Source organism: Canis aureus, chromosome 9 (assembly GCF_053574225.1).
Source record: "Canis aureus isolate CA01 chromosome 9, VMU_Caureus_v.1.0, whole genome shotgun sequence".
Classification (NCBI taxonomy): Eukaryota; Metazoa; Chordata; class Mammalia; order Carnivora; family Canidae; genus Canis; species Canis aureus.
This window is the reverse complement of record NC_135619.1, coordinates 45,704,968-45,725,610: the sequence shown is the minus strand read 5'-3', so window position 1 is coordinate 45,725,610 and position 20,643 is coordinate 45,704,968. Positions and strand designations below refer to the sequence as shown.

The window sequence follows — 20,643 nt, the reverse complement described above, 5'->3', positions numbered from 1 at the left end:
ACAGGCCATATGACCTCTCAGAGCCTCAGTTGGCTCATCTGTAAGATGGGGATGAGAATGCTAATCTCATAGAATGGTTTTGAGGATCAAACAAGATAAGTATGTAAATTACATAGCACATATTAAGAATTCTATAGACTATGGTCATTATGATCACCACCATTTCAAATAGGTGTGAGGGCCTGATCTGACTTCCTCTGATCCTGAGTAGCATCCTTGAGGGAGCTGTGGGCCCTGCTCTCAGCTGTGAGGAGTGACAACATGAGGACCTCTTGAGGAAAACAGACCCACAGCACAAAGTTGACAAAGTTCGCCTTGGATACCAGCCCTAAGTTCAGGCATTAGACTTGGTTTTCTAGATTCTCTCTCTCCTGTCACATCATCGCTCTGTGCAACCTCATTGTATTAGTTTTCTAAGGTGGCTACAACAAATCATCACAAACCCAGCATCTTAAAACAAATTTATTCCACCACAGCTGTAGAAGCCAGAAGTCCAAAATCAAGATGTTGGCAGGGCCATGCTCCCCTGAAGGCTCTTGAGGAGAACATGTCTCTGCTTCTTCCAGCCTCTGATAGCTCCAGTCATTCCTGGGCTTGGGGCTGCATAACTCCATTCTCTGCCTCTATGCTCAAATGGCCTCCTCTTTTTCCTGTTTCTCTTATAAGGACACTTGTCATTGGATTTAGAGCCCACCTAAGTAAGTAACCCAGGATGATCTTATCTCAAGATCCTTCACTTAATTACATTTGCAAAGACCGTATTCCAAAGAAGTTCACATTCACAGGTTCCAGGGGTTGGAATGTGGACATATCTTCTGGAGGCTGCCATTTTGCCCACCACATCCATCTGCCCTGTAAAATGTCCTGCTGGATTATGACTAAAGAATCAAGACAAAAAAAAAAAAAAAAGAATCAAGACAAAAGCTCTCACTTGTGGCTGGTGAGGAGGATCACTCATTTCCATGGTTCTCCCCTTAGCCCCAAGAAAGGGGTGTGGTCCATCTTCAAAAGGTAATCTGGCTGTTCATTCTTTGGTTCCTGGAGGGTAGTGAAGATAAGTTCCTCCTGCCCTGTGAAAAACTGAGACATCGCTGCATTCAAGGGCAGCACTAAAATCAGAACTGCGTTCCAGGGGTTCCTGTTCTTAGCCAGACACACTGGGGTTTCAAAGCCCCTGAAAGGAAAAAAAAAAAAAAAAAAAAGCCCCTGAAAGGCTTACAAGAGAGCTGTGAAGACCTACTTTCAAATGGTGTGTTGAGTCTCTCTTCCTGCCAACCCCACTGGAAGCATTTTTTCTTCCGGTGCTCATACTCTTCCCCTTCTTCTTTTCCCCTTGCCATCTTCCCGAGGCCTTCCACTCACAGAAAGTGTCCAGGAGACCCTAACCCTCTCTTTTCTTAAAAGCCTCCTCTGGCCATCCTCCCTTCACAGGGCCATGCTCTGAGAGATCCTCCATGCTCTCTTTCCTGTTTTAGCCCATATTCAGCCATAAAGGTCCATGCCTAACAGAAAGGACATTGTCTCAGGGCTTCCAAGGCCTCTCTCTTTGGAAGGCCTTCTTTCCAAATTGCTGATGCTTCCGCTATCAGGCTGTGCAAGAAGAAGAAAGATCATCATATAGCAGGGTGTTTTTTTAATTCTTCCAATCAAATGATACTTATATATAGATTTAACATATGCTTTGACTCCCTCTGAGTGGTTTCAAGAACTAAACCAGCTCTATGCCCCTTTCCTCTGACCAGGCTAGTTCAGTGGGGCTCTGCTGATGACCTGGCCTTTCTCCTCTGCAGTTACTATGAATAACTTTGCTTTTGTCGCTTTCTCTTTAAAGGTGTTCCTCCTCTTTCTGGTTCACAGATGGTAATGGGTGGCATGAGCAGAGTTCAGCTTTCATGAATATGGGAGCTCTAAACATTGGATCACATGCTAACAGAATCCCTCATGTTTACGAGAATCTAGCTAAAGGTGGAAAGTCAATATGACCCCACAGTCTTGAGAACATTGTGAATTCCCATGAGGATACAAATCTGACCTGTGCCTGTACATTGCTGGTGGGGATGTAAAATAGTTCACCCATTTAGGAAAACAGTATGGCAGTTCCTGAAAAAGTTAAATATAGATTACTCTATGACCCAGCAATTCTACTCCTATGAATTGAAAACAGTTACTCAAATAGATACATGTACACACGAGTTCACAGCAGCACTATTCATAACAGCCAAAAAAGGTGCAAAGAGCCCAGATAATCCACCTGTGGATGAATGGATAAGCAAAACGCGAGATATATCCATACAATGGAATATTACTCAGCCAGGTACTGAACTATGCTACAAGATGGAGGAACCTCAGAAATATGCTGGTGAAAGAAGCCAGACACAAAAGGTCACATACAGTATGTTTTTATTTACCTGAAATATCCAGAATAGATAAATCCATAGAGACAGAGTGCAGACTGGTAGTTTCTAGGAGCTGAGCAGAGGTGGGAGGATTGGCAAGCACTCAGTAATGGGTATGAAGTTTCCTTCTGGGGTGATAAAAGTGTCAGATATTGGTGGTGGTTGCATAACATTGTGAGTGTACTAATCACCTCAGATCATGTTTTGTGTTATGAGATAAAAACTTCAAATGTAAAAGAAAAAAAAAAAAAGGTAAGAGAAAATCTGACCTTTGTGCTCCACACACACACCCCAGCCCCTGGTCTTAGCCTCTCTCTACATGTCCTTCCTGGGCAGACCTGTGGGCCCATTCTCAGTGCCAGGGCTCCAGGTTGGTTTAGGGTACAGATTACTTTCAGGCTTTTTCTTGATCCCGCTTCTAAGGCACATCTCCTAAAATCCCATGACTAAAGCTGAGTCTTTGCAGCAGCAACCAAGTGTTGTAGCAGAGAACAATGGGTGTGGGTGAGAAAATCTTTCTATCCAGACTGTTGTTTCTCAATATTTTGTTTCTGTGGCAGTGAGCTGGATTTTCTAAGCAAGATTAATAGGTTTGTACATTTCCCTGTCTTTAAGAATTTCTACAGGTTGGGAGAAGACAAAGAACACAAGTGACAAGGTACCTAGAAAAAGATGTTCGAGGCCTGCATGAAGCCCACCCTGGGTTCTATTTGAAACTATTGTTTGTTAAAGTCATGAGGGAAGAAAGTTCATGCCCCATTATATTCATTCCAACTTCATTTGAGGAATATGAAGAGACTTAAGAGTTTTGTGCTTCCAGGACAGAGGAGATACAGGACTTTGAGTAGAAAAATGTCTCTCGAAGGAACGGGGGCCATGGGGACTTCCTCACGTTAACTGGGATAGAAAGTTGGAACTCTGATAACTGAGCTGTCATTCATCAGGGCATTCACTCACTTACCCCACTGGGCCTGCCCTGAGCCAGCATGCAATGGGCCAGGCCACTGGCTGGAGTAGCCAGAGGTGACCAGCACCTGTCCTGACTGCATTTGCAGCCCCGTGTGGAAGTTGGGTGGACATATGGCGAGCATCATGGCCATGGTGCATGTGCTCAGTCCGAGGGCCATGGAGTACCAGGAATCAGAGCCTGAGGTGATAGGGAATGCCCCCCCCCCCCACCCCAACGTTGGTGACATCTGAGCCCAGGGTTGAAGGAAGATTGAGGCAGGGACAAGCATCACAGATAAGTGAGCACAGCAGCAGTATTGGCCCAAAGGCATGAAGACGAGTGGCATATCTGGGGAATATGGCCAGATCCCACAAAGAGGGCTGCACACGTCCCTGGAACATGTAAGAAAGGCCTAGAATGGCTGAGAGGTTGTTGCTGGAGAGGCAGGGAAGAGCATAGGTTTGGGGAGGACCCCAGAGGCTTTAACTGAGTTGGTGACATTTCATTTCTTAAGCTGGGTGTTGATATAAGGAAGCTCTTTATGCTTTTTTGTACATGTGAAATAGTCTCAGTGACTTGTCAATCTCTGTGGGAAAGTTTCGTGGTACATGGAGGCTGAGAAGTCCTTGCAAGACTATGAGCTTCTGAGCTTCCCACTGTGGTGGCATGTAAGCTGCTCGTTTTTTATTCCCTTTGCCAAGGACTCCAAGGCCACACCTCTACAGAAAAAGCAGGACAGAGCTTGACCCTCCCAGCCCTGGGGCACACAGTTCCTGGAACAGAACGTTTCCCATCTAGGGAAGTGTGAGCAGAGAGGAAGGAGTCTAAGCCCCATTTTGTGTCCTCGGGGACAGCTGATACGCCCCTTAATGGACACTGCCCCAAGTTCTTTTTCAAGTGAATTTCCCTTCAGCTACACTGTTTGCTTTTTCCTGCCAGAGCATCCTGCCCCCTCCAGTGCGGTCCTGAGGAGGAGATCCAGCCCCTGCCTTCCTGGTGTGCAGAGCTTAAAACAGGAGCCCTCTGCCCATCGGACATCCTTACCATTTCCAGCTATTGAGTGTAATCAGGTGTGCCAGGATCTGATTTCAAAGCCCAAATCCAAGGGGCTCAGAGGAATCCTTTCTCCCTGTTGCTCCAGTGGAAGACAAAGGGGACTGAACAAACAGGATGTGCTGAGAGCTGCACGGAGCACTACCCCAGCAAGACAGGCAGGCGGGCAGGACGCAGGGCTGGAAGAGATGGCCCGTGAGCCGGGGCGTTGGCATGTGTGGTTAATCATGCCCAAGAGAAATAAGCAGGACAAGAAGAGCAGACACAGTGGTCCATCTGAAAGCCTCTCTGGATGGTGATTCCTTATACTCACGCTCATGCAGGGTCTGGGGAGTTACAGAATCCCTGCCTCCCAGAGGATCCTGACTCTGGCCATTCACCTTGCAGAAGCTGTTAGTATTTCTAGAAATTGTGGGGGCAGGAGAGAGACAGGACTCAGGGATCGACAAACAAGTTAGGACTGATGAGGGGTGCAGTTGGGAGAAGACACACCAGTCGCAGCCCAATGGTTGGGTCCTGGTGATTCCATTTGTTACTGTCCCTGTTTCTGTCTCTTACTATCCCAGACTCTAATCACTGGGCTTGGGAACTTACATCTAGGAAACCCTCTCAATCATGAACTTGAAAAAGAGTCCAAAGTCATTCCAGAGAACAAAACCCTTCTTAGGAGGATAGTTCCTCCTCTCCCCTTCTACTGCCCAGTTTTTTGTTTTGTTTTGTTTTGTTTAAGATTTTATTTACTTATTCATGAGAGACACAGAGAGAAAGAGGCAGAGACACAGGCAGAGGGAGAAGCAGGCTCCATGCAGGGAGCCCGACCTGGGACTGGATCCAGGGACTCCAGGATCACGCCCTGGGGCTGAAGGCGGCACTAAACCGCTGAGCCGCCCGGGCTGCCCCCTACAGCCAGTTTTATATGGGAGAAATCAGAGATTAAAATCATATTTATAAAGACCCGATTTGAAAGCAAACGAAGGTCTTTGAAGGCTACAAGGGTAGGAGGCAACTTACCCTGGGGATAGGTTCGTCCCCTTACCACATAATGGTATCTGCCCCCAGTCACCATCTTTCAGAGATACTCTCCCTGGTACTTCCAATCACGGGTACTTGGAATATCGCTTCAGGCACTTCTGGTTCTTCCAGGCACTGGGGGCCACACCTCACATTCTGTGGATGGGGCAGGAAGGACAAATGCCCGCTGGTACACAGGGCAGTCCCACACAGCTGGAGAACTATGCCAGCCTTTTTTTTTTTTTTTTTTTAAAGATTTTATTTATTTATTCATGACAGACACAGAGAGAGAGGCAGAGACACAGGCAGAGGGAGAAGCAGGCTCCATGCTGGGAGCCCGATGTGGGACTTGATCCCCGGTCTCCAGGATCACACCCTGGGCTGAAGGCAGCACTAAACCGCTGGGCCACCCGGGCTGCCCTGCCAGCCTTTTACTAATAGAGAAATACTGGTGGAATTGGTCGTTTCTGATACCCAGCACAACCCCGAGCATCTCCAATCTAGAGTCTTTGAACATAAAACCTACAGAAAGAGTATCTGACAGGGAGTAGCACATTCTAAAGGTCACTGTTGGTTCTAGATGAAATAAAAAGCACCCAGAAAATGAAAACCTGCATGACATCTAGAGTTCATCATTGTCTCTGAAATAAACCAGAAGTTTCCAAGAGAGATTTTAATCTGGCACAAAACATCAGATTTATGGAGATACTTCCCCCTGGAGCTAATGTTCTGGGAGCTAGGGATTCAGAGGCTGTCCCTCAGATAAAATTGGTTTGGGCATATATTAAGTTGCTTTGCCCCGATGTGGTGTAAATAGTTGGCATGCTAAGAATGGTTAAGAAAGAAAATCCCAGCTAAGAGTGTGTATATGGAAGGCACAATGAACATGCATGTTAAGTAGCCAGAGTGAAAACTGAGTTGGGGTCCTTGGGGGAATTCCAGCTACATTAAATGAACTAACTAGGGCTAGTTTGGGAGGGGGGCGGGGCTGGAGACACATCCAGATTTTCTTAAAGGGAGAAACTTGAAGAATCCATCATTCCACTCATAAGCAAATGACCATCTCGAAGAATTTGAATTCTAGAGAGATCTTGAGCACAAAATTGCAATGTCTTTCAGAACTTGATTTGTGATTCAAGATGAACTGCTTGCTAACTCTGGAGTTACTCAGCCAAGGAGGGTGGGAAAGGCAGGCCCATTAATCAAAAGGTGTCAGGAGACCCCTCCAGGTGGTAACTGAATGAAGGGAGAAGTGAACTCAGGTGGAGAAGAGAAAGGAAAAAAAGAAACACCCCTTCTCTGATCCCCTGGTGTTGCCAGGAGAGAGATCTGCTTGAGGGAAGCCCAGGGGGATGGTCTGACCCAAACTGTCTCTCAGAACCAGAGTGGCTGGAGCTTGTCTGGGTAGAATTAAAATCCTTGCTCTGCCACTCTCTAGTTGTATGATATTAAATAAGCTAACTAACCTGAACTTTGGTCCCTCACTTGTGAGATGGGGTTAATGGTACCTGCCTCAGAGGGTTGTCAAGGAAATAAGCAAACATTTATTGAGCACCTTGTATGTGCCAGGCCAGGTATCAGATCCTGGAGAGACAATGGTGAAAGGGCTGACAATTTCATGAGATTACTTATGTAGTGAACTGGGAGCAGACACTGCCTAGCATATAGTAGCTGCTCAACAAAGTCCTTATCCATGTTTTCCATCCTAAAATTACTATAGTCATGCTGTGTGGAAGAAAGAGAGGGTAGATGGGCCAGGCTTTGCTAAGTGGTGCCTGACAGCAAGGATCCAGTTCTGGGATCTTTGCCCCCTCCCTCCAGACCCCTTCCTCTCTACCAACTGGACACCTGCTGTGTACAAACAGTTTTGCCAGGCCCATGGGCCTGACATTACACAGCACTTTATAGCTTCAAAATTGGCTTTACGTATCAGAAAAAATGTCAACAGTTTTCAAATTTGTTCACTGGAGCAAGAACTATTCCATGGAGAGCCTGCAGGGACGGAGAGATTTTTGAACTCATATTCTCTTCAACTAGAGCAGCCCTTCTTTGATTGGTTTTATATCCTGGACCTCTAAGAAAGATCAAACCTATTTACTGAGTGTCCTTGATGTGCTTGACACTGCTCTGGTGCTTAAGACATTCAGTGAGCCAATCGGAGATGCCTGGCCTCCAAAACTTTTATTGTAGTAGGGAAGATACACAGTGGATGGTAAACAGAATGAGTTATTTATTACGTCGTATGGTGATGAGTACTTTGGGAGAGGCAAAGTAGAACAGGATGGGGATAAGGAGGGTGGGCAGAAATGTAAACAAGGTAGGTCTCATGCAGAGGTGACATTTTGGCAGGAAGTTATAGGTAAGGGAGTCACGGCAATATCTGGGAAGGTTGGCGAGGGCATCAGCTTCGGGACTGTCTGGGGAGCAGGACTGCTACAAGGAGTCAACGTACAAAGTCCATGAGGGGAAGAGAGCTTGGTGCCAAGAGGTGTGGCATGGAGAATGGGATGGTCAAGGCAGGTGAGCTACAGGAGATGGGACTGCAGGTGCTGGTGGGCATGCGGGTTGTGAGGGACAGCAGAGGGACTCTACATTCAGTCTAGGTGAAAAGAGAGTCCCTTCAGAATTTTGAGCTGAGGAACAGCATGATCTCATTTAAGTCTTACGACTGCAAGAATGGGTCAGTGCATTAACCCAGGTTCAGGCCACCAGCAAAGGCTGGAAACCAACCATTCATCTACATAGGCATCCCCGTGTCCCCTTGGAGTAAAGCCTGGGCAGATTACTCCTACACCCATTTTACACATTGGGAAATTGTGACTCAGGGAGGTCACAGGGCTTCTTTGAGGGCACACAGCTGGAAGCCAATGGGCTAGGGACTGGCCTTGGCCGGGCTGCTGGCCCCAGGGGCTGGCCATCACTCCACTGCCCACCTGAGTCTCTTGTCTCCTTGAGAACTGTTTCAGGGCAGACAAAAGACCACCCGGGTCTACTTGGTTTTTCAAAATTAGTACTTTATTTACTGAAGTCATGCATTAAAAAACCCAGTTGTCCCTCAGGCTTTAAAGTTCACCTTACAAATCTTATTTTACTCTAGTTATAAATCACAGATGCTCAAGAAGCATCTGTGATGTCCTCACATTTCAAAAGCTCCTTCCTTGCCTTATGCCTTAACAATGAACCCAGTACATTCTACCTAGTACATCCCGCATCATGTATCCCACAGTAAATCACACCAGAAAGGAAGAGAGAGCCCTGTTGGGAGGCCTGGGCCAGACAGGACTGTGACCCCAGGCCTGCGGGGTGGGGCGGGCTTCCTGCCAGGCACCCTGTTGCTGGGCAGGGTACCACAGCAGAAGAATCCAGAGGCACCTGGATGAAGGAAAAGGAAATGCTTTCTCTTCCTCTATTCCTTTTTTTTTTTTTTTTTTTTTTTAACCCTTACTCTAAAGAAAACTTTGTGAGGGCAAAGTTGCAGGCTGATGAGCAGAGGCTATGCTTTATAGCATAGACTCTCTGAGCCCCTCTCCCCTCTGTCCACTGTCTACACCACCTCACCCCACCCTGCTTTTCTAACTGCTCTGCCCTCCATCTGCCTCCCAGTACTCCAGCTTTTCCCTGTCACCCTCCCTCCCACTGCCTTCCTCCCCCCACCTTCCTCAGGCCTTGGGAGCTCTCCGCCCACCCCCTCCCTGCGTGTCCTTCCAAACCCACACTCTTTGTTGCCGAATTCAAGGTTCTCAATACAATAAAGCTTTGATGATTGGCCCCGATTGAGAAAGAATGTCAGCTTAAATTAATGAAGGGTCTGAATAATAGAATTTTAAAGAAAAGTTTAGTTGCTCTCACGTTTGTAAGACATCCTTTCCAGGGAGAAGCCTTCACATTCAAATGCCCTAAAAGCTAATGCTGAGAAATGGGGCAATATGTCTTAGAGACTCTTTTAAATGCTTTAACAGAAAGGGCCCTCTATAATTGGCATATACTTTCTTTGAATATGAGTGTTTCTGCTCCTAAAACCTTTCATTTTTGGTGACCAACATTTCTTTTTATCACTCGGATTTTATTCTCTCAGATCTACCACAGTTTCAACTCCTGAATTCTTTATGACAGAGACATGTCCACATGGAAAGTCTCTAAAAATTTCAGTTTTCAATTTCGTGAGCAATAAACGAACATGTGTTTCTTTGCAGAAAATTAAAAGCTTAGAAATAACAATAAATGAAAGCCTTATTAATAGTAAAAGAATTCGTGTCCCAGTTTAGATCACTTTAAGGTGGTAACAATGTATGATCTATAACAAACTATCCGGCATAAAAATCCCTTTTCAGGGATTCCATCCAAAAGGGAAGGCACCTACATCTGACTGGGAATTGTTTTCTTGCAAAAATAAGGCATCCTTGAGGTGGGTAAAGCCCCGTGCTCTCCCATTCAGTACCACCATGCCTCCATCCATTCCCATTTCCTTACTGCTGCATTCCACCCTTGAAAGGAACACTCACCAATAGGAAATGAAAAGGGCAAATGGTAGCAATTAAGTCTAGATAAGGGTATTTGGGTGTTCATTTTGCTATTTTCTCTACTTTTCTCAATGTTTAAACTTTTCATAATAATAATAATAAACCTCACCAAACACTAAGAATAGCGAAATAGCCAAGTAACTCTTGGAAGAGAGAAGGACTGGTTCTGTTTAACACTATCCTCCTCTTCATAGGGATTCCCAGCCCCCTCCCCCAACCCCCGCACTGAGCAAGGCTGAGCCTCACTTACCAGCTATAGTTACAAAAGAAGTACATGGTGTATTTCTTAGCTATGTGCCCACATTTGTAAGCCCTTTCATACATATTCTTCTTTTCCTTTGGGGGATAGGCAAGGCAAGTGTTGTCACCATTTTGCAATAAGGAAACCAAAATTCTTGGTGACACTACTTAATTAGTTACTGCTTTCTTATGAAGCAGCAGGCATTATTCTAGGCACCTACCTGTATTAACTAATTTTATCATTACAACAACTCTGAGTTACATGTGTAACTTGCTCAAGATTGCAGAGCTAGTAAGCAGTGGGCTGGAATATGAACTCAGGCAGGGTATCCAAGAGCCAGAGCTCTACACCTACAGCCTCATGTGATGACATTACAGATGCTTTTCCAGTAGTCCAAGAGTGGAAACCTGGCAGCCTTCAGGGTTCACTCAGGCTGTAAATGTGCTGATTTGGCTCATACAGTATTTTACAATTTTTGAATTAATGGCCATAATCTAAAATTTTATTTAAAGGAAGATTCCATCAGAAAATCCAGATTTCTTGTTCCCTTGAAAAATCACATACTGGCAACATTAGGCTGCCATCCCACAAAGTAATAATTGGCTGGAACTGAGTATACACTGCCCCTTTAGGCAGGGCACACTCTCTTACCGATTTGTCACCTTCCCCACTACTCCCTATTATGCACCTGGCCTCTTTTTGCCACTCTGTTATTTAACATGAGCATTTGAGTTTGCAACCCTTGCAACCTCTGTTACCTAACATGAGCATCTGAGTTAACAACCCCTGCACTGTAAAAATCTACAACCCCAAAGAAGTAGAATGTGATGGCTGCCCTGGTGGCGTCAACACACTACTTAAGTCATTTATTCATCCATCTATCCATCCAACCATCTCTTCATGTATCCAAATGTCCATCTTTTTGTTCTATCTCAGCCACCTTCCCTACCTAGCTTAGCCATTCTCAAACTGACTGTACAGAGTGACTAGTATCTACACTTCTCCTGCTCAGAAAGGCAGCATCAGAGGATGGGAGATGATCTGTTGAGGAGAAGTTATGGCAGCTGTTATGGACTGAACTGTGCCCCATTCCATCACCATCAAATTCATTATGTTGAAGTCTTAACCCCCAATCTGTGCTTGGAGATAGGCCTTTATTTTTTTTAAGATTTTATTTATTTATTCATGAGAGACACACAGAGAGACGCAGACACATAGGCAGAGGGAGAAGCAGGCTTTCTCTGAGAAGCCTAATATGGGACTCAATCCCAGGACCCCAGGATCATGACCTGAGCTGAAGGCAAATGCTCAACCACTGAGCCACTCAGGCATCTAGAGACAGGCCTTTACAGGGAAGTAATTAGGGTTGAATGAGGTCATAAGAACAGGATCCTAGTCCAAGAAAACTGGTGTCATAAGAAGAGGAAGAGATATTAGGTGTGCACACATATGAAGCATCATGGGCCCCATCTGCAAATCAAGGAGAGAGGCTTTGGGAGTAACCAAGCTGACTGGCACCTTGATCTTAGACTTCCACTCTCCAGAACTGTGAGAAAATAAATTTCTGTTCTTTAAGCTTTTCTGTGGTATTCTGTGATGGCAGCCTTAGAAGACTAATAGAGCAGGAAAATATTTTTCACGTGTCCCCCATCTAGCCTTCCAGCTTCCTGGTCCCCAGCCCTTTTCCCTGCACAGACAATCACCTGACACCCAAAGCCATCTGGGCTGGTTACTAAGAGACATCATCAGCCATCCCAATTAAGAATAAGGTCTGCTGGGATCCCTGAGTGGCTCAGCGGTTTGGTGCCTGCCTTTGGCCCAGGGTGTGACCCTGGAGTCCCAGGATCGAGTCCCACATCAGGTCCCCGGCATAGAGCCTGCTTCTCCCACTGCCTGTGTCTCTGCCCCCCTCCCCGCCCCTATCATGAATAAATAAATAAATAAGATCTTTAAAAAAAAAAAAAAGGATAAGGTCTGCTATTTCTCCAGTGGTGTAAACACAATCATTGGGATGGGCTGAGAGGGTGGAGAGAGTGCTGGGAAGATGCCACTAAAGCATTGCATCAGTGAGATGCACTCAGGACATTTCACTAAACCCCGTGTACCTGAAATATATGCTGCCTGAATTCACAGCATAAGGAGACTCTGGAGCTGAGATGTGGACACAGAAAGTATTAGTAAAACCTAAAGTGGCTTAAGGAACATTGAGAGCCAGAGGTTCATCCAGTTAGTTGGCTGGTTTTAGCAAGCTGGTTTTTCTTCTGGACAGTCTGAGTCCAGCTTAAACAGTGATGGTCAGAATAATTACTGTAAAATTGGCTTCATCTTAAGCCTTCCTATGGGTTTCCTCCCAGGTGTTCTAGTCAGAGAGGCTTATGTTATTAACACAAAGATAGGTGGTTGCTGATTAACCCCAGAAGGGCCTAGAGGACTGGGAGAAAGCCAAACTGGCTTCTGCTCCATCTTTGCCATCAGCTTTCAAGCTGTTAGAGTGGCAATGACTGTGGAAATTGGACAGTGATGTTGGAGAGAGAGCCTGGACAAACCCCAGATGGGTTTTCAGATACCAGGGGATAGACAACGGCAATAGATTTCAACCTCAGATTCTAAATGTAATGAACAGAGATCTGGAAGTAATCCAGAGGAACTGGCTCTAGAATCCCACAGCAGCAGATTTAGAAACACCACCAGAACTACCTTCCCTGCCTTCATAAGCTCCTAGGGAAACTGCAATTTTAGTCAGTAGATAAAAGTTTGAACAAGGTTTGATGGATGATTTAATCAACACTGACATAACCCAGAGCTCAGGAAAGGGCAAGGAAATACAGCGTTGTTTAGACTTGCCTCTAATTCACTTCTAGCCTCACATCCACTGAAAAGAATACAGAGATGCTGACATTTGAATGTGGGTGTTTGGGATTGGCCTTTTAAACAGCTGATGAGGTATAAAGGCAAAGCATAGTATCATAATTCAATTTTTCCCCTAGTACTCTCCTTGGGTGTGTAAATTCAGACAAAGCATAATTTCTTTGACTCTGGTGAAACAGGGCAACACCACACATGACCAACCCTCTAAAATATCAGGGAGATTTGTGAAAACTGCCAGTGAGGAGCTTTGGGCATATTGGGAGAACGCAATTGGTAAAGACCTTATCTACACAGATTCTTTCACTTGTGTTCTAAACCATACTTTGAAAGTAAATTGCTTGGGATTTGATATTCAAGATTCTGGGGCTCCATGAGGCATGAGGGTGGGGGCCTGTGGAAATGCAAAGGTCTGGGATGGGAAATAGGAATGGAGTCAGAAAAAGCTCTGTGGGATTAGTGGAGCTAGACTATCTTCCTGCTTTGCTCCATCTGGGTCCCCTGATGACATTTCTCATGATTCTGCTGATGTTTGATTTTGGGGAAAGGGAATTTACTCCAAAGATTAGGAGAAAGAGAAAAGGTACTTGGGTGCCCTGGTGGGAATGGGATTTTCTTTAGCTAAGAAAGGGTTTTATTTCCATTTCTTTTTCCACGCCTTCCCCAATCTTACTTATATTCTCAAGTAAACTTTAAGAGGTCTTTCTTCCCACTTACCAATCCTATACCTCTGTGATGGGGCAGTTCAACAGGGTGAGAAGCAGGATGCTGATCAGGCATTGGGGGATGAGCAGTAATGGGAGCGTAGGCTATGACTTGAGATCTGGCCTACAGTTGATGAGAGTGGGGAGGAAGAAGCAAGAGAGAATAAGTATCCTTGTAGCAATCCCATGAAGGGTTCAAAGAACCCACTAGAGCCCATCATGTCCTCACGACCTCACAGATCCTCTAAAGAAAGCTTCCTTGCCCCATCTTCTGCAACTTAGGAATCATGCTTGCAGGGCATCCCTCAGCCCATAGTTGACTGGCTGGCTAGTGACCATTGATGTTATCTGAGACAGAACAATAAGACAAGCCTGAGCCAATAAGATTGTGTCTTAGGAATTTTAACTAGGCATACCAAGGAAGAAATCCAATGGGAACTGAAGTTGAAAGGCTGAGGTATATATGGAGGAGCTCAAGAGCCCATGATGAGCCACATGCAAGGTGAAATTTTGAGTAAGCAGAAACTGCAATCTATAGGACATGTCTGCTAGGACATGAGAGTACCTCAGGCAGAAATGCAGAGGTAAGCAGAAACTCTTAGGTAATAAATCCTCAGAACTACCTCTGCTCCTAAAGGCTTTCCAATTCCAGACCATCTATATCCTTAATACCTGTTCCTTTTTACCTGAAGTCACTGAGATTCTTCTCAAGTTCCGTGTAGGTAAGCTAGAATTGAATTAACTGAAGATATTTGCTTTAGGGAGAATGAGTATGCTGGCTCCTTTAGTAAACATGGCTACTGCCATTGCTTACTTGGAAGCATTTTGTGTACTTGAGATCAGGTTTCAGGCAGGAAATAGTGCATCCTAATTTCTCGCTTTGTTCTTATGATGTCAGGGTAGGCCAAGACTATGTTTGAATCCTGAAGAAAGGAGGTCTTGGCATTTACAAAAAGTGGGCTGGTCTGAGAAAGCTAAGTCCTTTTTAAGTTACTAAGATCCAGGTCTACAAATCTCTTAAAGGGAAGCTTTAAAACCATGACTTTTTACCTAGTTAAAAGGAGCAAAGAGGTGTGGCAGCCATGTTGGTTCACCAGTGGGATCTCGTGAATCATTTCTCATCTCCAATTTCAGGGCTTAGGAGGGCTAAACTGGAAGGAAAACTGAGAGCAGCTCTTGTCAATATGAGACCTCATCTATTATGTCCACAGCCTGTTGGAAATGTCCCCCGGCAAGGCTGCCATCAGCACTTGACTGAAAACACATGGAAACAGCCCACTCAGAGCAGGAATTCATTACTGGAAGAATAATAAGGGAAAGTTTTTTCTTTTTTTCCTTCTCTCTCTCTCTCTCTCTCTCTCTCTCTGCTGGGAGAGCTGCTTTCTGGAAAAGTCACAGGGCTTAGAGGGAATTTGAATCATGTCTGGTAATAACGGGAGGAATGGAGGAAAAAGGGCATATTTCCAGAAGCCCTTTCAGACAAAGCATGATGGTTCTGGGCAACTCAAAATTAGTTGTTACATCTTAGATGCATTATTGAAGTTAGGCCATGGCTCCTTTTAACCCATTATTCTTTCCTAGAGTTATTAGAGACTGATAGTTCCAAGGGAAAAGTTAATTGGTTTTCTGGGGTTATTCCTCTCTTTCAAAATGGTTGCTCATAGATTAAGATGGACCATAAAACTATTTGGTCTTCTTTCCTCAAAACTAGCCCATAAGTCTTCAATATATGCTGGGTGATCCCAGGGAAGGGTATTTACAACGCATGAGTATGAAAGAAGGAAAGATAGGCCAGCTCACTGGCTACAGCATTGTGTAGCAGACATTATAAGTGTTCACTAATATCTAGTTCTCCTTCCCTTCCAAATACAGGGGAGGTTTGTATTTCCCACTTCCTTGGAGTTGGGTATGGATGCATGACTGCTTGGCCGTAAGAGCAGAAGTGATGTGTGTCACATCTTGGGGGAAGGACTCAATTTACAGTGTAGAGCTCTTCTCTCTTCTTCCCCTACTGTGGCAATTGTGGAAGTCCATGTTGATACTAAAATTGAATACTAAAAAAAAAAAAAAAAAAAGGAATATTGAGTCATCATATGGGGGACACCATCCCGGGAAAGTCTCTCAGACATGCAGACTTTCAAGATTTTTGGGGGTGTGTTTTTAGGCAGCAAAACCAAGTCTGTCCTGACTTATGCCCACTATTGATTGGTCTACTCTCTTCCAAGACCTGTTTGGAGTTTCTTCCCAGATCTGTTTGGAGCTCTAGAGAACTTGTGCTCTGACTGAACACCATGCTCACTAAAGTTCAGAGAGGTAGGCAGTGCACTTTCTCTCACACTTAGGATTTTCTCTTGAGGACTGCAATGGGCTCCTTTCTTTCGTTTGAGCAGAAGAGGCCTTTCTTGAATTTTGTAGTTGAATAAAGAAAGCCCTTTAACAGCCAGAGGACAAAAGTGATGGTGACAATATTGAAACCAAAGCTCAGAAAAAAATGATACTCCCAAGTGGTTCTAAGACCACACTTTTATTTTATTTATTTATTTTTATTTATTTATGATAGTCACACAGAGGGAGAGAGAGAGAGGCAGAGACATAGGCAGAGGGAGAAGCAGGCTCCATGCATCGGGAGCCCGACGTGGGATTCGATCCCGGGTCTCCAGGATCGCGCCCTGGGCCAAAGGCAGGCGCTAAACTGCTGCACCACCCAGGGATCCCAAGACCACACTTTTAAGGTCATAATGTGACATTTGCACTTCCTCTTGCCTTCATTCCCCACTTCCCTTTACCTAATCCTTATGCCCCATCTCCAGAGTTCTCATTTGGCAATCATGATTTTGCCAGATAATCTTTATTTATTTTTTTTTAAGATTTTTTTTTTTAATTTTTATTTATTTATGATAGACACACAGAAAGAGAGAGAGAGAGGCAGAGACATAGGCAGAGGGAGAAGCAGGCTCCATGCACCGGGAGCCCGATGTGGGATTCGATCCCGGGTCTCCAGGATCGCGCCCTGGGCCAAAGGCAGGCGCTAAACCGCTGCGCCACCCAGGGATCCCGCCAGATAATCTTTAAAATCCTGTCCCTGAGTGGCAACCTTGGTCATAACATACAACCTACAAGATCTGACACATAGAGTTCAGCACTTTTTGTTCTTTTTGTTTTTGTTTTTTTTTTGCACTTTTTGGTTAGTCCAGAAATGTTCACCCTGTGGGCTGACAGGGACCACTTCTGAATCCTCACTAGGACTGCTGCACACCAACAGAGTAGCTAAGAGGATAGCACAATTCTGGAAACAAAGTTGGACTTTGACATATAGATGTATATGTACACACACACATAGAAAAAAATCAGCGAGTAGCATCCAAGTTCAATCCAACATACCTCACTGGCATCTCATGGGTGGTACCAGCTTGGCAGCTGCTCACTCATGAATACCACCTGTGTCTTTTTTCTTGTGAACATTTCCTGGGGTGACTTTCCTGAGCATGGCTCCTTATCTTTAATCATGGTGGAAAGAGAAGGAGGTAGTGATGGAGCCTCTACTAAACTCTCAGCACTGCTGCCTAGGCTTTCTGCAGCTACTCCTCCCAGTGGAAGATCAAACCACTAGTGTTGCTTTTGGTGATTCTTTGGAAAATATGGAGTTCCTATTACGCGCATAGTGTTATGCTGAGCACTTTAGTGAATTGAGGATGACTAGGAGAAATTATAACAGATGTGAAAAGAAATACTACATGGGTGAGGAATGAGAGAGGAAGCAACAAGGCTGAGTGGGTTCAAATCCACATTCCATTACTTTCTAGCAAGAGACTGAACTTTTCTTGCCTCATTGCTCATCTGCACAGGAGGAATGATATGAAGTCCTACTTTGTGAGACTGTTAGGATTAGGCAAGCTTATGCATATATAGTATGTGTCAGACATGAAGCAACACTTAATAAATACTGGCATGATGCAGAAACAGCATGGAGGTCCTGTCCTGGCAGTGTGGCTTGTGGTGAAAAGCCCTGTTGGAACTTTGAGTATGGGATTGATTTGTCAGTCACTGGGTGTACAGCACTGTCTTAGAGTTTCCTGGTGTCAAAAAAGTAGGCTCAAGGGGGAAGACATTTAATCCTTGCCATTTGGGATTGGGAGATGTCTTCCTGGTACCTTTCTCAGACACTGTTGAGTGCCCTGTTTTAATGTGTGAATTGCTTAGCTTTTCTATCTTGGTGGACAGTGAGAGTGAAGAGAGACAAAATTCATAGTTACAGAGAATAAAACATCTTTCTCAATGTCTAAAATAGTCCCTTGATTTTTGGAATTAGTCAATTCAGGTAGTAAGAACTCATAGGGAATGTACATTCAATCAGCTCCAAAAACTCAGCCTGCTTTTTACAAATGTTCTGTTGAAGACCACAAGTTCTCAAAAAGCATTGCACTCAGAGGGAGGCAAATGACCAGAGTCTGGAAAGTCTGCCTCCCCGACCTCTTTCAGGTCTACCCAAATCCTGCCTGCCTTCTAACACCCAGCACATTGCTTGCTCTCCAGGAATACCTTCTGTGACTCACTCCAGCTGGATAAAACGTTTCTGCTCTTACCCTTGCAGCATGTGGCTTGGATGTTCTTCTATCATGTTATTTTATTTTATTCTGCTTTATATTATAGTTAGTAGTATATGAGTCTTTTCCATTTTTATTATATAATAGTTCTCGAGAATGGGATGCATATCCTGTTTTTGTGAGCTTTGCCACAGAATTTGGTATGTACTCAGCAAATACTAAGTTGTTAAAAGACTTAGTCATTCAGTCATTCTTCACTGATCCATACCTACTTGGTGCATAGTGTTCTGGTGGGCACCGACAGGAAGAATTAGATAGGATAAGACCTGACTCTAGCCTCCAAAGCATTAAAAACCTCTGGAGGAGGAGCAGGTCCAAAGTAATTCTAATAAAGGACAGCTTAGGGGTTGGGAAGGTTCGATGCCTGGCTTTGAAGGAGCTGAAGCCCCCAGGCCTTGCACTGCACCCAGTCTTCCAACTCTTGGTTGGAAACTTCATTGGCAGTAGGAGGGTGTAAGGCTGGCTGTTCTGCTGGAAACGACTACATTATCCTATGGGTCACCAATTGGTTTATTTGCTAATTGACTGGCCCAGCTTTGGGCTTTAAATCTAAAGAAATCATTTCATCCTTTATTAAATACTGCATGAATCTCACTCTTTGTTCTGCAGGGCTATACACAATAAACTAGAGAAATCTGAATTTACACCACAATAGTTGTGCCACTAATGACTTTCCAAATGCCACTAATACCATACATGTTCCGCTTCTCAGTTGGATCTGAACCTGTCAGTGAATTCTGAGCGCATTGGTCTCCCTCTGACACAAGGGCAGACCCCCACGCCCATGCCCGCCCCCAGCCTCCCCACCTTTCCATGATTTAATTTCTGAATCAGTTACTCTTTGGAGACCCCAATTCCTTTACACCCATTCTTTTTATATGGTGGACAATACTTTATTCGGAAATGTTCCCTCCTGTAATTACAAATCCTGTTAGTCCTCCTCCTCCTCTCCCCAGGGGGATTGTGGGCTTTAATTAATTAACGTTGCTAAACCGCTTTGAGGTGCCCAGTTGAAAGGTGCTATATAAGTGCAAATTATTATTATTATGGCTGTTGACATCCCATGGTGGCAAAGCCTTCAGCCCCACGCATCTACAGACCTGAACAAAGGCTTCTTCATCCTCACCTTCCCTGCTAGGTCTGAGATGGCTGGCTAAATGGTATGGGGGCAAATCTGTTACCATCTCAACATCAATCAACTAATTAATCCCCATTATGTTGGCTTCCGTTTCCTTCTTCCAAGTAGCACCATCCTGTTTCATTTCACAAATTGTGCCCCCAGCAGCTCTAGACAATGGTCATAGAGTCCATAGCTACGGCCTCTGTTGGCCTAAAAGAGAAAAAAAAAAAGAGAGAGAAAAGAAGTTTGGGGTGGGGGGGAGTGTCATCATGAAATGCACTAACTTCTCACTAACAGTCTAAATAAAATTTTCCTTCTAGCTGTAGTCCCCTTACACACATACCTTTCTATTACCTAGGGAGCCAACAGCCTTACAAACCAGACACCCAGAAACACAGCACAGGTATGGGGTAAGGCCCCCGTAGCCCTGGCCTGACTGCCAATAGCTAAAGACAAAAGCCCTTTCTGGGCTGGGTGGGAAGAGGTCATCCAGAGAAGTGAGAGGCCCTCTTTGGCTTCCTCCACTAGCTCCAGGTTTCCCCTGAGAAAGCCAGCTGCCATCTGTAGCCAGGAAGCCCTCACAAAGACGGGTACCATGATTTAGATGTTTTGTGCTGCACCTAGCAAACATCAGTCCTTAACAAATGCCTAGCACTTCCACTGTGATGGTAGTCATTGAAAGCAGCCCCGTGGGGGAGATGTGGCCTCTTGAAGGGATGCTGCTGACCAAAATGCTCCTTACAAGGTTGTGCCTCAGACCCTTTGTTAGTGTGGACGTGGGCGAACCTCAGGGGGTCATGTCTTCATCTGCCTCCATTTATCCTCTCTATTGAAGAACTCCTTCAGGACATCGGTCAGTCTCTGTGGGAAGTGATTTGGAGGGCAACAAAAGAACTTGGGCCCTTTGGGGGGCCTTCAGAATTCAGTAAACATCTGGACACGGAAGGCCAGGTTCTCAAGCAGTCTAGCTGGGGAGATGTCAAAAGAGAGAAAAAGCTGTGTGTGCAATGTGAACCCTTGGTTCTGTGGTGACATTTGTTGTAGAAAAACATAGCCGCCCCAGTAGGTAGATAGGAAGATTTTTCAAAAGCTCCTCTATTTGTCAGTTTGTGTGAGTGCAGTGTATTCTTTGTAAGTTCTTGTGGCATGTGTGAGGAAGCAGAAGTTTCACATGGCTGGG

The 20,643-nt window shown here is 44.9% G+C and overlaps 1 protein-coding gene and 1 long non-coding RNA gene across 11 annotated transcripts in view; one reads left to right on the top strand and one right to left on the bottom strand.

The window, feature by feature from the left end:
- The window catches only part of RAD51B (RAD51 paralog B), a 682,017-nt gene that overhangs the window by 85,616 nt on the left and 575,758 nt on the right, over positions 1–20,643 (bottom strand). The window contains exons 3-4 of one of the 10 annotated variants that reach the window (XR_013386419.1): positions 13,753–19,673; positions 443–5,565 (exon numbers count right to left, since the gene is read on the bottom strand). The exons of 8 other annotated variants lie outside the window; for them this stretch is intronic. Coding sequence is in view for 1 of the 2 variants with exons in the window: in XM_077909741.1 (XP_077765867.1) it covers positions 19,657–19,673 (17 nt within the window). In the remaining variant the exon portion in view is untranslated. Of the gene's footprint in view, positions 1–442; positions 5,566–13,752; positions 19,674–20,643 lie in introns of those variants that run through there. One more of the 10 variants, XM_077909741.1, reaches the window with a different exon arrangement.
- Positions 1–20,643, top strand: part of LOC144320784 (uncharacterized) — a 55,238-nt gene that overhangs the window by 2,938 nt on the left and 31,657 nt on the right. The window lies entirely within an intron of this gene.